The sequence below is a fragment of the Cottoperca gobio genome, chromosome 5 (genome assembly GCF_900634415.1).
Source record: "Cottoperca gobio chromosome 5, fCotGob3.1, whole genome shotgun sequence".
Taxonomy (NCBI): Eukaryota; Metazoa; Chordata; class Actinopteri; order Perciformes; family Bovichtidae; genus Cottoperca; species Cottoperca gobio.
This window is the reverse complement of record NC_041359.1, coordinates 18,265,113-18,279,362: the sequence shown is the minus strand read 5'-3', so window position 1 is coordinate 18,279,362 and position 14,250 is coordinate 18,265,113. Positions and strand designations below refer to the sequence as shown.

Below are 14,250 nucleotides of genomic sequence, written 5' to 3'. Positions count from 1 at the left end.
TATCGTGACAGATGTGCAGCTCACAACCCAAAATCATTTGAGATGTAATGAACACAGTTGTGCTGCTAGAAATATCTTGTGTGTGTCTCTCAATAACCAGAAATCATATTTCTTAAAGAACTTAACGCTAGTCTATGGCATTCATTTCTGAGTTTACGGTGACATTTTGCAACACATGGCAATATTTTTCATCATTAAATGTATCATAATTAGATGTTATTTACTTTATCAATTTGTACGTTTTTGTGTAATGTGTTACGGTATTCAATGTGTTAGGGTAGGTAACTATACATACACATGTGTTTTCATTAGACAGGTGAACAGACGTAACTTTCTGTCATATCTGTCGAATAGCATTTTTACTGTAAAATATCACATGACAAACTCTCTCTCACACACACACACACACACACACACACACACACACACACACACACACACACACACACACACACACCAGCAGAAATACATTTTTCTTTCATGGACTAACAGTCTGCAGACAGGCTATAAACCTGCACACCCATCTTTGCATGTTTAAGGGACAAAGAGAGTCTTTCATGAGTTACAGAAGCAGCTCACTCACCTGTCTCTGACATAAACAATTGGTCTTCAATGAAAATACACATTAAATTGAATCCAACATATTATTATCAAATATTAAAATGATAAATTAAGCTTGATTAATTTTGCCTTCCACATGTATGTTTAACATTTAAACATTATGCATACATATATGAATCTATCAATAATTATTATATCAATAGCCTAATATTGTATACACCATAAAAAGGTATGTTTGCACCTTTTTGTTATTTTAGGCCAAGTTTAATATGAAACTTATACATGTATACATAGGAACATGTCGTTAGTAGGGGGTCCCTGCTGCATCTCTCTTACAGCTAAGGGGTCCTTGGCCTGAAAAATGGTGAAGACCCCTGACCTAAACACAACAGCACACCATTAACAGCACAGAGTGCTGTGCTACATCGCTCTATAGGTACAAAAACATAAATGTGGTTTTATGTCCGGGACCACCAGTTCACTTGGTTAATTCACTCAAAGTGGGTTGACACTGTCCTCTAGTGGTGGATCACTACAGCTCTCCCTTTAGGCTGTGATTCACTACAATTAACCACACTGAAGCATAATTTCTCTAAACTGATTTTTCCACGGTTAAAAGATTTGAACATCAGCTTTTAAATGGGAACTCCACTGATTTTAAGTTCAGTTATGTGGTCATGTCATCTAGAAAGTCTCAGAAAAATAACCCTGATGATGTTGCTGGGGTCATCTTGGCTTGGGCTCAAGGCATAAACATTTTAACAGACCTGTGTTTTAAACTCGGGGTGTTAGGTTTGCAAAAAGAGGGTGTTTTTATATGTGCTCTAGAAATAAACTTGACTTCTTTTTTATATATATATATATATATATATATATATATATATATATATATATATATATATATATATATATATATATATATATATATATATATATATTTGTTACATTGTTAATTTATGCAGAAGTAATGCAATAGTTTTAGTTTAAGATAAATAAAGAGATGTCGTAAATGGGCTGGGATCATCAGTCAGCTGCATCTGACGCATAGGTGTGACGCAGCACGCAGGCGTTGTTTTGGAGAAGGAAGTGAAAGGGGAAGAGAGAAGCAGATAGTTAGCTCGCTGGGAGACAAGCCTTTAAGCAAAGTGCCACATTTACACGCCAGTAGCAGATAACCTGCGTCGTCAATTTACGAAACGGTTTTTGTGAGTGTTCACGTAAAGTGCAACACATTTTTCTAAGACTTTGAAACGAGGTATCGCCAAATTAACGCTAGCTAACGAGTTAAGTGCCAGCGAGTTAGCTAGCGAACGTAACGCCTAGTTAGCCGCTAACGGTCCTGAACAATAACAGCTAGTTAGCTCGCAGCCTGGTTGGTTCCCGTCAAGAAGTCTCCTCTCCGGTGTGTTACAAGTAAGTACATTCGTGAGATGACAACTGTCTCTTCATGTGCATAATGTTTGCTCACTCAACAATTCGTCCAGCGTCATATTAACGTCAACGCTGCAGCGTTAGCTGATGGTGCAATGTTTTTCGAGAAGCTGGTTGACAAAAACAAGGCCTGCCTGTGGCTCCTCTGGGTCGACTCAACGTGAGAGGAGAACCGGGGAGACGAGGTCGTCCTGTCGAACAAAGCGTCGTCAAAAATATGTCAATTGTTGACTTATCTAAATTCTTACATTTGTATTTCCATCTACACCGAGAAAAATGGGGTGCGGGGCACACTCAACCGTTTACCTCAAAACTAACACTTTCTGTGTGGTTGATTAATCGCATGTCGAGGTGGGTTTTGAAAACATGTCTTGATGGAGTTTCTACAGGTCAACAGGCTGTGAGAGAAGTGTCATGTGTCTGTTGTGGTGCTGCTATGCAGACGGGACTTGCATCATGTTTTTCTTCTTTAAATTGTTTTTGTTTCGGTTGTGACTCACCGGTCACGCAGGTACACGTCCTTCAGTTTATGTGTTTGATCACATGTATTTATTTTAATGATCTACAACGCCCTTTTACCTGTGCCACAAAGCTCAGTAACGTGACATCTACTTCTATTGTTTTGATATTCAAGTGCAAATGGTGTCCGACACTGTCATCTATTTTTTTCAAAATCATATTTATAACGCAAGGTTCAGAGTATGAAGACTGAGACATGTTACTGCTTCTTTTTAAGGATTAAAATTAAAGTACTAAAGTGCCTGGTAGTTTGGATCTGTTCTAATTTGACTCATATCCAACAAGTCTGCATACATTTATTTTTTAAAATATAGTTTCAAATAGTTGTTAAACACAATGTATGTTCATGCCGGCTTGTCATGGTTAAAATACCTGACAGTTAACATGTTGCATAGTTAGGCTGCACGGTGTACCTTCCAGTTTGTTCCACTGTATTGGAGTACTTCAGTGTTTTATAGTGTTTACGTCTAGATTCAAAAGCCTTTTATTTAAAATTTTACTCCTTATGATATTGTATAGCACTTTCTAACGCTATAGTTTGGTGTTTTAATCACACACTATATAATTATTAGTTTATTGTTTTTTCATTCTATCAATAGGATTGATTTTGACCAAGATGCACATTACCTAGCTAACCAGGAAACATAAAGATGGCCTAACACTATAACGTGTGGAGAAGAGTTTTAGCATTGAGAAACATCTAAAGCCGTCGATCTATATTTAGTCCAGAGTTTGTTTGCGTCTGTGTGGGTGTACATGCATAATCCATACCAGAGGTGAATTCCAGCTACTTGTGCCGAAGATTCGCGGGAAGATGGGGGGGGGGGGGTAAATATGTCTGGACATGTCATGACAGTTATGAACACACTCTTCTCAGTATGAATCCATAAACAGTTGGATTCTAATATTAGCTTGTTGTGCAGTAATGGGCAGTTGCCTCTCTTAAAAATATCTAATTATTGGAGGTATAGGTGATGCCAAATTTTTACAGATATTTGCCCAGACATCCTTTTTGATTCTTAAGTAATCTAAATAGATATAAATAGGAGACTGACCATGAACAATAAATAAAATATCATAATGATCGTTTTTAAGGATCGGGTGATAGTATCAGTAGAATCTGCCAGTCGATGTTGGTGTATTAATGTATTTTTTGAGTCTTGAGACAGAATAACTTGGACTGTTTTCAGTGAGAAGCTTCCACCTGATTTCCTGTCAGAGATGATAGTCTGTACTCGGGAATCAATGTCTAACGCTCTGCTGTTTGTGAAAGGTTAATACCAGAGTTGGGTTTTTTATGTAATCATGTGACTTTGGTCTGAGCATGCCTAGACTTAAGTGATGTGCTGTTGTTCATGCTTCTGTCAGCGAATCAGTCACTACCATACAGTGCTGCTTCACAGTGTGGCAGTCACAGGAGTGCTGTGCTCGTTCCTTTCAGAAGGAATGCAAGTGTACTTTTCAGCTCCTGGTGGGAACTGAAGTGTTTGTGTCTTATCGGCTTAGTTTCGATTTCTATTAATTTTAAGGGCTTGCGATTCAGTCTATCGGTTGAATCAAAGTTAAAAAACAAACCAAAAACCTGTTTGAGTTGGCACACTGGCATGTTTAAGATGACTTTTGTGCTTTGGGCATGATCATGTTTGCTTTCGGGAACAGCTGATGGGGAGAGGTCATGTTTAAACCGGTTATCGTGCTTCAATGCCAAGAAAGGATCATTTGTATTCCACCAAATCAGGGACAGAATTGTTCCTTAAAGACATTTTTGCAAATATTACATTCAATACATTAGTCTACATTTTTTTCTGTGTACTACATTTCTGTGTACTGTTAATACCCATATATTAATTTGGCCTTAGTCAGTTAAGATCATCTTCAGTGTTATGAGGAAACATTGTATTGTAGGTTACATTATTCCCATCAGACAGCTGCTGACGCTGCCATTCTCACGGAGTATGCACACCTACAATGGTCTTTCTCCCCGTCAGTAGCAATGTGCTGGACTGTGTACCTGGCATAGATAACACAAAATGTGAAAAAAGGCAAAACCAGCCTCTTATGAAATGAAGGTTCATTTTAGTCTGTTTATTTGAGTAAGGTTTACAGATAACCCCTCAAGACTTGAACATAGCTTTTTTGGGGGGGTTTATGTTACTGCCACACAGTTCATTTTGTAATATGATTTTCCTCTAAGGCAAGTTTATTTATATAGCACTATACAGACACAAGCCATTGCAATTCCTTACATGGACACGAAATTACATAACGCACAAGACTTTTAGAAAAAATCTATTTGCATTTAAAAGACAATAAAAGCAAAAATGGAGAACAAGCAAAGAAAAGTTAATCCCTGATTTTAAATGAGCAGACTTCAGATGTTTAGGAAGCTTGTTCCACAGGTGGGGAACAGTGAAGTCATTATATATTTGTCTGCCATGAGGAAATCTTTGAAGGTAGGGGAATACATACTTTTCTCACTCATTCATGTGTTGGCCAATATCTCAGATATTACTTACTTAATTTTGGCAAAATGCAGAGGAAAATATGCACTCGACTGCTCACCACCGCATTTGAGTGTTCAGAAATGACACTGATTGCTTAATAGGGGACAACAAACGTATGTCTGACTGACTCAAATCACGGGGACAAGCACTTTATTGTTGCCTTTTGGGAACACCAGAATCTCTGCAACATTTGCACACTAAAACTAAAAGTTGTGCCTGAGTCTTGCAAATTGAAGTTATTAAAAATGACATGGCGTGTTCACTTTATAGCTTCAGATTTTTTATATTTTTTCCCCAGTTACTTGTGATACAATGTGATGTACATATTAGGACATGCATAGTAAGGCTTTACATAAATGGACAGTGTCTCTTAAATCATGTTGTATATGCTGTTGTAAAGGATGGTCGTTTTACATAATCATTCTATATTGTCAGATACAATGTGTGAGAGTGCAATGAGATCCACGCGTGCCGTAGGTTGTCTTGGTTTGGACTTGTAGTACAGAGCAGTCAGTCCTCTAGGAGGTAACTTCCTGTTGTGTGCGTGAGAGAGCGAAAGAGAAAGAATTATGTGTTCCTCGTGATTTATCCAACAGCTTAGAAAGCACATGACGGGAAAGAATGGTCTTCGAACCTGATTGGTTCAGGGGCATAAAACTCAAGAATGTAATGTTTTCCAATGAGCCTGTCAAATATATGAGTGAATGAGTAACAGAGATACCCTTTTGTATTGTTTTTATTGTCCCTGAAAAATAGGAAACTAGTGACATGTAATGAAGAAGTTAGAAAGATATCGTTGAGTACTGGCTGTATGCTAAACGTTGTCTTTGTCTTTTTGCAGCTGTGGAAAAATGACATCCAGGAAGAAAGTGCTCTTGAAAGTCATCATTCTGGGAGATTCTGGGTGAGTCACAACACAGGATTTTTCTCTCCAACATGTCAAAACCAACAATTCAGGATATGAACTTATCAGTGAAGTCTGTTCTACTTCCTTACTGGCAGGAGTTATTACTCTGCCATAAGCTGTCTCCAGGCAGAACAGCTCTATTGTTTATGTGCAGACGTTAATTGGAATAATCGCACTGCCCTAATACAAGCTATCAGTCAACCTGCACCACCTTTTTATTTTGGTTGAACATCAACAATGTCTGTTATCTTCTGCTCTCAGTGTTGGAAAGACCTCCCTAATGAACCAGTATGTGAACAAGAAGTTTAGTAACCAGTACAAAGCTACAATAGGAGCAGACTTCTTGACCAAGGAGGTGATGGTGGACGACCGGCTCGTTACAATGCAGGTACAGTACAATTACAGCTGGAAAAGTTACATCTTGTAGAATACAAACTGTTATTTTGAACTCCATTTTACATGGCATCGGGGTTTTGCAATCTATGGTTGTTAGTATTTGTAGCAGTTCTCTCATCTTCCTCTGTAATCTTGTTGATGTCTCCTTGTCTCCTTGTGGTCTTATAGATCTGGGACACAGCTGGCCAGGAGAGGTTCCAGTCATTGGGTGTTGCGTTCTATCGTGGAGCAGACTGCTGTGTGCTGGTATTTGATGTGACTGCACCCAACACCTTCAAGACACTCGACAGCTGGAGGGATGAGTTCCTGATCCAGGCCAGCCCTCGAGATCCTGAGAACTTCCCCTTTGTGGTGCTAGGCAACAAGATTGACTTGGAGAACAGACAGGTTGGTTTCGGGAGATAATTCCTCCATGATGACCTAAATGTACAGTATATCACCCATTAGGGTTGTTTTGTTTCTTTCTTTTTACCGCAGTGAAAAGGCTGTTTTTGAAAGGCTGAAGCCAACAAATGGATTGAATCAGAATATTTGTGAATTTTGTAAACGATGACATCTTTTTTCAATACATTTTGACTTTTGGACTTTACAACACAATGGAGTTATTGGAAATGTTTGGATCACATGAGACACAATCCAGTCACAACTGGAATTCTACAAATAGTATAATACTAATAGTATTGTTGTAGCTTATTCTTTATCTGCAACTGTGCAGATGTACCGAGTTAAAACAGAATCAATAGACTGTGCAGCATTCGAATGTTGATTTTAGAATTGAGGTGTCAACGTTCTGAATGAAGCTTCAAACTATTCATACAGCTCTATGACGCATGCTGTATTCAAATGTCAGATCCCTCAAACTCAGTCAAAGTCATTTCTGTTAATAAAGTTCAAGGCTCATAGTTATGCAGGTTAATAAAGATCAGTGTTTGTTTCTCACTCTCTGAGTTCGGCTCTATAATAGCACATTATGAGTGTTTGATTCGATCAGATGCAAACAAACAAAAGAACAAAGAACTTGGCTCAGTGCTTGCGGCAAGGTACATTTTAAATGTGTTCTTGCCAGCTTCTTTGGACAGCTGGACTTCCAGCTTTTCACATTGAAGTTAATGTTCACGTAAAGTGTGGGGAAAGAGATCAAAAGGTTAGAGAAGCATTAGCACCCTTGTGCAACTCGTTCTTCTTTGGGGTATTTTGCTTTTATATAATAGTGACAGCAGAGATACAGTCAGGTGATACTGAAACACTGGGCCACTAGACGCCCTGTGTATCACAGTCTTGAGAGTCCACAAGCATGGACATTGGCACTTTATAATGTACCCTGAAATACTTTGTATATACATACAAATCTTTCTGCACAGCGTTGACTTTTATGGAGTATGATGATCTTCTCAAAAAAAACCGATGTGACGTAACGTTTAGTTTAACATTTCACTTTCATTTTGGAGAAAACCATGAGCCCATCCTTGTACATGCCAGCTCACCCTGTTGACAAATCTCTCTTCCTCTAATTGAAAACAGGTAACCACCAAAAGGGCTCAGGCTTGGTGTCAGAGTAAGAACAACATCCCCTACTTTGAGACCAGCGCCAAAGAAGCCATAAATGTAGAACAAGCATTCCAGACAATTGCACGTAACGCCCTCAAACAAGTGAGTTACAGTTGCTTGAGATGAAACGTGAAAGACAGTGGAGATGCTTTGTTATTTGTTATCCCAATACAACAATTTGTTTACTTTTGTCAGTGTGATTTTCTCCTGTGCTGACTATTTTCTCTCTTTTGCTGCCTTTCAGGAGACAGAGGTGGAGTTATATAATGAATTCCCAGAGCCCATAAAACTGGATAGGAATGACAGAGCTAAAGCTTCAGCAGAAAGCTGCAGCTGCTAAGGGACAACTTGCACCATCTTCTCTCTTGGCTTTCTGAAACACCCCGTCGCCGGTTACATCACCTGCACCTGGCAGGGAAAGGACTTCCCTTCTGGTCTTCCTCCTTCACGCCACTGTTCATTCCATCGACACGACCCCTCACGCAGTACGCTGCACATGGATGTACCACCCCTCACTTAGTTCACAAATTACTACACTAGCGTACACTCGCTGACAAATCCAGTGCCCAATGATCACACAAGAGAATAATGACACCCCTTCTGACCTCACAGTCCCTGACTCGATAGTGAGTTATCTCCTGTCCCGCCCACTCAATTTTCTGACTGTGGCCCCTGACTCTCACACCGAGGGGGCAACATGGTGCCATGTTCAAAGAGTGCAATTGGGAACTCTAGATGGACTGGCTGAAGCGCTAATGTGAGATGATGTTGGCTAATGTCAGCATCCCAAGTATCTTATTCTCTCTTTCTGTTTTCTCTTTGCTTTCTATGCCTATCTGTCAGAAACTAATCGAGTTGAACTCTATATTATATATTTTAATTGGCTGATATTATTTCTTAAGCCAATCTGAAACACATACTTGTTTTTTTGCACTTTCTTTTTATGTTTTTGCCTTTAAATAGTATAGAGGGATAACTGATTTTGGACAACGTCTGCTATCACGTGGCTTTTGGTGAGCTTCAAATTATACCTCCTCACTTGTTTTCCCTGTCAAATATATCCCCTGAGAATCTGTCCAACACTTTGGTGATTGTGCTGCCTTTTCCCTTCAAGGTTGTGTATTAATGGGTTTATAACTGCCTCACACTGCAAAAGAAAGGTTCCCTAAGTAGACATTTAGTAAAAGCTGATAACGCAGTCACAGTGTAAAACATGGAGTAATTCCTCGATATATTAATATTTGCCTTTTATTTAACATTACTTGTACTGCTACTATTACTGCTGTATGTGTTATGTCCTTCATCAGACATCTTTCAACGCTATTGAATTACAATCGTGTCACCAACACCGCATACACCTGTCTTCTGTCACGTCTTTGTTATTGCTGTACTCTCTATCCGCTTGTAGCTCAGGTTGGCTAAGTACTTAAAATTTTTAACAGATTGTGCATTACTGTGTATAGATGGTAAAAGGTAAATGCCTGATGGATTGAACTGAAATGGATGTTCTCTCTTTCCATTTAAAGAGAAGATCCAACATTTTGCCCTGGTATTACTCCTTCTCCTTATAGAAAATAAATCTCTGCGATGCCAATGATGTTGTCAAAGAAAATTGGGACGTCAAATAATAAAACTCTTGAATATATCAATGGTCTAACATTATGTGTCTCAATTTCTGTTTGTTTGTGTTATTTCTTACAGTTTCTTCATGCATCCAAATGCATAGTGGAAGATATAACTGTTTTCCTTGGTATTTGAAACATGAAATTTGTGTGATGCTCTGCTTGGAGGAACTGCAGCATAAAACGTGATAAATGCCCCCACACAGGTGTTTCAGCTGACCAGGCCTCTCCTCAGGACTGACGGTGTTTGCCTCAGATGCTTGATTGACAGCTCCCTGACTCTCTTGTTAGTGTGGCTGCATCTTCACCTGTACGTCCACTGCTTGCTCACCCGTTCCATATATCCTACCTAATATAAACTAATAGTTCACTCTACAGTGAGTAGTAAATAATAATGTAACACAGCCACAGCAGGTCCACCTTATGTCAATGTAAAAAAAATGAAAATAAAAGGTACAATCGGACAGAACAATGTCAAAATGTAGTAGGTCAGCGTGGTCATGCACTCGATGCATTTTGATTTGTCATAGTAGGAAATGCAAAGGTTTTACTAATAACATTAACAAGTTAATTATGACGGTAAGCCAGAATACACAATATCATCTAAGTTTATTATCATGTTCTGTTCATACAGTGCGACATCTTCTGTGTCAAAGGCCTATAGTCCTTTTTCACAGCAGACATTTTGGATTGTCATAGCAGGAAAAGCATTGATAACGTTAAAGCTGCTGGCATTTTGAATAAGAATGAGGAAGATGAAAAAAGAAAGGAAGACAAATGAGAATTAAAAATACTTTTGAACTCATGTGTCTGTAATCCACATAGCACAATGTCTGAGCTGGCATTAGTATTTTTTATTATGCATCACCTGTATCTTGAACTCACAACCTTCAATCCAAAGGGCAAGATATGATCTTGTTGAGCTACCTGCCAAAAGATAAACCTTTGATGGCTTCACAATATGACTTAGGAAATCGCCAGGGTTGGTCAGACTTGTGTCAAAAATTGAGTTGGATCTGCTGGTTCATTTGTGGAGGACAGTCTGAAGACTCAGTGAGCAAGTTTGGTGTCATTTGAGCAGAACAATGGGAGGAGATAGGTTTGATTAGTTTTAAAGATTTTGAGAAACTCAGAGGGATGGACTTCATAATTCATGCCAGCTCAAAGCGTATTTACCTTTCTACTCAGTTGAGCAAACATGTGTTGAAAGATACAAGTTTGTAGCACGTCTTTGAGATTTTAGAAAAGCGCTATACAAGTAAAACATATTATTTTGTGTATATATATATATATATATATATATATATATATATATTTAGTTTTTTGTTTTAAACTTAAGACGATTGCTGTCAGGAATATATTGCCAACAAAGCCAGTTAAAGGAAGTTTGGCATAGGACTTCACTAGACCTTTGTGCAAAATATTTTTTATTTCATTCGTAGGAAGAAGAAAAAGAGGAAGCATAAAAATAATTTAAAAAAATAGTTTTGAAAACATGTCTCTAATCCACACAGCACAATGCCAGAGTTGGCATGTTTATTCTGCAAAAACAAGAGGGAGCAGGAAATGGGCTAACAATAATGTTGCAACTGTATATTTCCAGCTATGACTAATCGAAAATGTCTTCCATTCCCATGCCTGATCAAACTAATACAGTTCAGTAGCTCTATACTAATATCATCCAGTATGCAGACACTCTGCTTTTTCCTTCACTGAATCCTGCCCTATATATATATCCTATATAATTAAAACGTGTGCCCATTGTCAGGGCTGTAGACATTTTAGAAACTACTTTATCGACATAGAAAAGTCTGACAAGCCACTAACAAAACTACAATTTTTGTTCAAATATATTTCCTGTATATTTGATGATCTTCCATTATGGGCTAAGTGCTGTTTTAGAATTTAAAAGGCCTTTCTAAACAGTCAGGATTGGCAAACAATATTGCAAGCCCTAGTGGACAAAAGCCTGGCTGCACTGGGCTACCTTTCTGTAGCTCTGAGAATCAAACAGAAATTGCGTTTGTGGCATATTTAGAATTGAGAAAAGAAAAGTAATTCTGGTACATTCTGATATTTTAAATGAAAATGACAGCATCCCAACATCATTACATTTTTTATATTTATTAGAATTTGACTATGGTCAAGAATATATAAGTATAGAAACTCAAACTGAAAAATAAAATAACCTAATAAATATTTGACTAAAGTAATAAGGAGGTAGACAATACCAGTCACTGAGCTTCTTATTTTGTGGTGAGAAAAAAAATAATTAATCCGTTTTTTATTTATTATACTTTGCTATTACTGAAACACATTTAATGTAGATTTATAAATATTTACTGCATATCGTAATTTTGTAATCTCGGTGCTTCATTGGTTGCTTTACACACCAAGAAGCAGCTCGGAGGCAGAGTTGAGTTCCGGTGCTATGTTCACGGAAAAGCCCTGACAAGTGTTGCTACTTCCGCCTTTAGCCGCCTCTCATCATACAGAGAAATATGGTAAGAGAAATGACACATATATGCTGATAAACCGACACCGTTTAACAGTTACACATATCCGGCCCTGTCGATGTTAAGTCGTTACCGCTCCTCAACTAATACTGTATTTATTTAGAAAGGCGCAGCTCGATTTTCCTCTAGTCTTATTTGGACTAGCTGCAGGTAGTTAGCTAACATGCTAACGTTAGCTGAAGAAGGAAACACTCCGAGAGAATAGAATCCTACTTCGTCATAATGAAGAGACGTCAGACGGCGATAGAACGCTACTGTTATTGTGACGTGTGAGGTCTGTCGCTCCGTAGCAATGCTTTATTGCTTTGTTGCTAAGTAACGTGCACTGATGGACACATCTGGTGTACAGTGTGTTGTCCCTCAGCTTTAAGTCAACCTCTTATTGTTACAATAGCATTTGATTATATTGATTTATAATTCTTCCAGTGTTTCCTGGCGTGTTAACACCAACACCCAGTGGTTAAATGTAACTAAGTATTCGTCATGTAACATAACGTTACTGTACTGTAGGCCTACAAAGGGTACTTGTACTTTACTTGAGTATTGTCTTTTCATGCCACGTTGTACTTCTACTCCATTACATTTCAGAGGGAAATATTATACTTTTTATTTATCTTCAATTATTTAACAGCTTTAGTTACTTGTGTACAAAGCATCTAAAATATCACGTTTTGTATTGGAGTAAGCTACCCAACATTATATACAGTACAGCTGAAACTATTAGATGATTAATCAATTAGTTGATTGACACTAAATTAATTATTTCTTAAACTATTCTGCTAATAGTTTAAGAAACTAGAAACCAAGAAAAGTATGGTTCCAGTTTCACTAATGTGAGAATTTGCTGCATTTCCTTTTAATTATTTAAATGTGTTTTAAATCATTTTAGTGTTTTTCCATTTTTTGTTGTTGCTTTAAATTCTTTAAGTAGCCCACATTTTCCTGGTTATACTTACATGCTTTTATTTAAATAACATTTGGTACATGACTTTTATTTGTAACAGAGTGTTTTTACAGTGTGGTATTAGTACTTTTATTTAAATAAAAGTTCTGAATACTTCCTCCAACCACTGCCAACGCCTGGTGAACTAGTTCACTCTTTTATTGTTGCTGTCCACAGGATGATGTTGTGGTCAAGTTGCAAATTCCCTCAGCTTCTCAACATTTGATTTATATTGAAAAAAATGCACTGCCTTTCTGAACTCCCAAGCAATATTTTTGATTGAATTTTATTTCTTTAGAAAAAGCACAGGCAGGTTCAGTTTATGTGAAATAATGGCAATAATTGATGTTTTGCATATTTCAGTTCTGTAATGTTTCACAAGGCTCTTCATAAGGCCATTACAACTTGTAAGGTCATTTCCTGGCACCATGGAGTTAAGATGAATTGCTTGTTGTGTCATGTGAAGACACAACAAAACGCCGAAAGTCGACACTCAAGAAAGTGATTGTCCTTATTACTGTAGATCGTTATTAGGTAATGTGAAACCAGGGAAGAGTGTGCACGTGAAACTTATTGATCCACAGGAAATATCACAAGGCGGTCTTTGTTGTACCTGCCTGTAGATTCGGACATTCTTATTTAGGAATGATTCTGATCTTCTCTTTTGGGCTTTTCTCCCTCAGACAGCAACCTTGCGCCCATATCTCAATGCAGTTCGTGCGACCCTGCAGGCCGCCCTCTGCCTGGAGAATTTCTCCTCGCAAGTGGTGGAGAGACACAACAAGCCAGAGGTGGAAGTGCGGTGAGTCCGTGTCCGCAACTTTGAGTGTGAATTTGGAGAAGTCTTTGTTTTTGTGTATAATGGTACATAAGAGAAAATAAGCAAATATTTAAAATAAAAACTATTGTAACAATTTATAAAAGAAATGGGAAACATAAATATACAAATAAGAATATGAGAAGTTACTGTGAAATATGTAGTTTAAAGTGGAAGTATTGTGCAGAAAATGTGCTCTTTGCACTGATGGTGTGACACAAACAATAATTTTTCTCCCACTTTTAGGAGCAGCAAAGAGTTGCTCCTCCAGCCTGTGATCATCAGCCGTAACGACAAGGAGAAAGTTCTGATTGAGGGCTCCATCAACTCTGTCAGAGTCAGCATCGCTGTCAAGCAGGTCAGTCAGACTGCTGTGTGGGTTATGTGTTTTTAAACCCTGATACAAAACAGATGGTTGCTTTAATTAATATTAGTATGATTGATGTAAAGATCAGAGCTGTATCTGTAATCCTGACTATTCCTTTA

At 38.0% G+C, this 14,250-nt stretch overlaps 2 protein-coding genes across 2 annotated transcripts in view; both read left to right on the top strand.

The window, feature by feature from the left end:
• Window positions 1-1,592: 1,592 nt before the first annotated feature.
• LOC115008553 (ras-related protein rab7-like) lies at window positions 1,593-9,515 on the top strand. The gene is made up of 6 exons (XM_029432231.1): window positions 1,593-1,974; window positions 5,857-5,919; window positions 6,184-6,310; window positions 6,487-6,705; window positions 7,840-7,968; window positions 8,111-9,515. Exons 2-6 carry the CDS (start codon window positions 5,867-5,869, stop codon window positions 8,204-8,206), a joined length of 624 nt encoding a protein of 207 aa, XP_029288091.1. The 5' UTR covers window positions 1,593-1,974; window positions 5,857-5,866; the 3' UTR covers window positions 8,207-9,515.
• A 2,356-nt stretch (window positions 9,516-11,871) lies between these two features.
• The window catches only part of arpc4 (actin related protein 2/3 complex, subunit 4), a 3,551-nt gene continuing 1,172 nt past the window's right edge, over window positions 11,872-14,250 (top strand). Inside the window, exons 1-3 of the mRNA XM_029431777.1 lie at window positions 11,872-11,992; window positions 13,631-13,749; window positions 14,011-14,122. Of these exons, the coding sequence (XP_029287637.1) occupies window positions 11,990-11,992; window positions 13,631-13,749; window positions 14,011-14,122 (234 nt within the window). The 5' untranslated portion in view covers window positions 11,872-11,989. The remainder of the gene's footprint in view (window positions 11,993-13,630; window positions 13,750-14,010; window positions 14,123-14,250) is intronic.

What these genes read in the sequence shown, in the direction of transcription:
- LOC115008553 (XM_029432231.1), top strand. Translation starts at nt 5,867, where the DNA reads ATGACATCCAGGAAGAAAGTGCTCTTGAAAGTCATCATTCTGGGAGAT. An exon ending in ATCATTCTGGGAGATTCTGG is followed by an intron (nt 5,920 to 6,183) that starts GTGAGTCACAAC and finishes TTCTGCTCTCAG; the next exon opens with TGTTGGAAAGACCTCCCTAA. An exon ending in CACGTAACGCCCTCAAACAA is followed by an intron (nt 7,969 to 8,110) that starts GTGAGTTACAGT and finishes GCTGCCTTTCAG; the next exon opens with GAGACAGAGGTGGAGTTATA.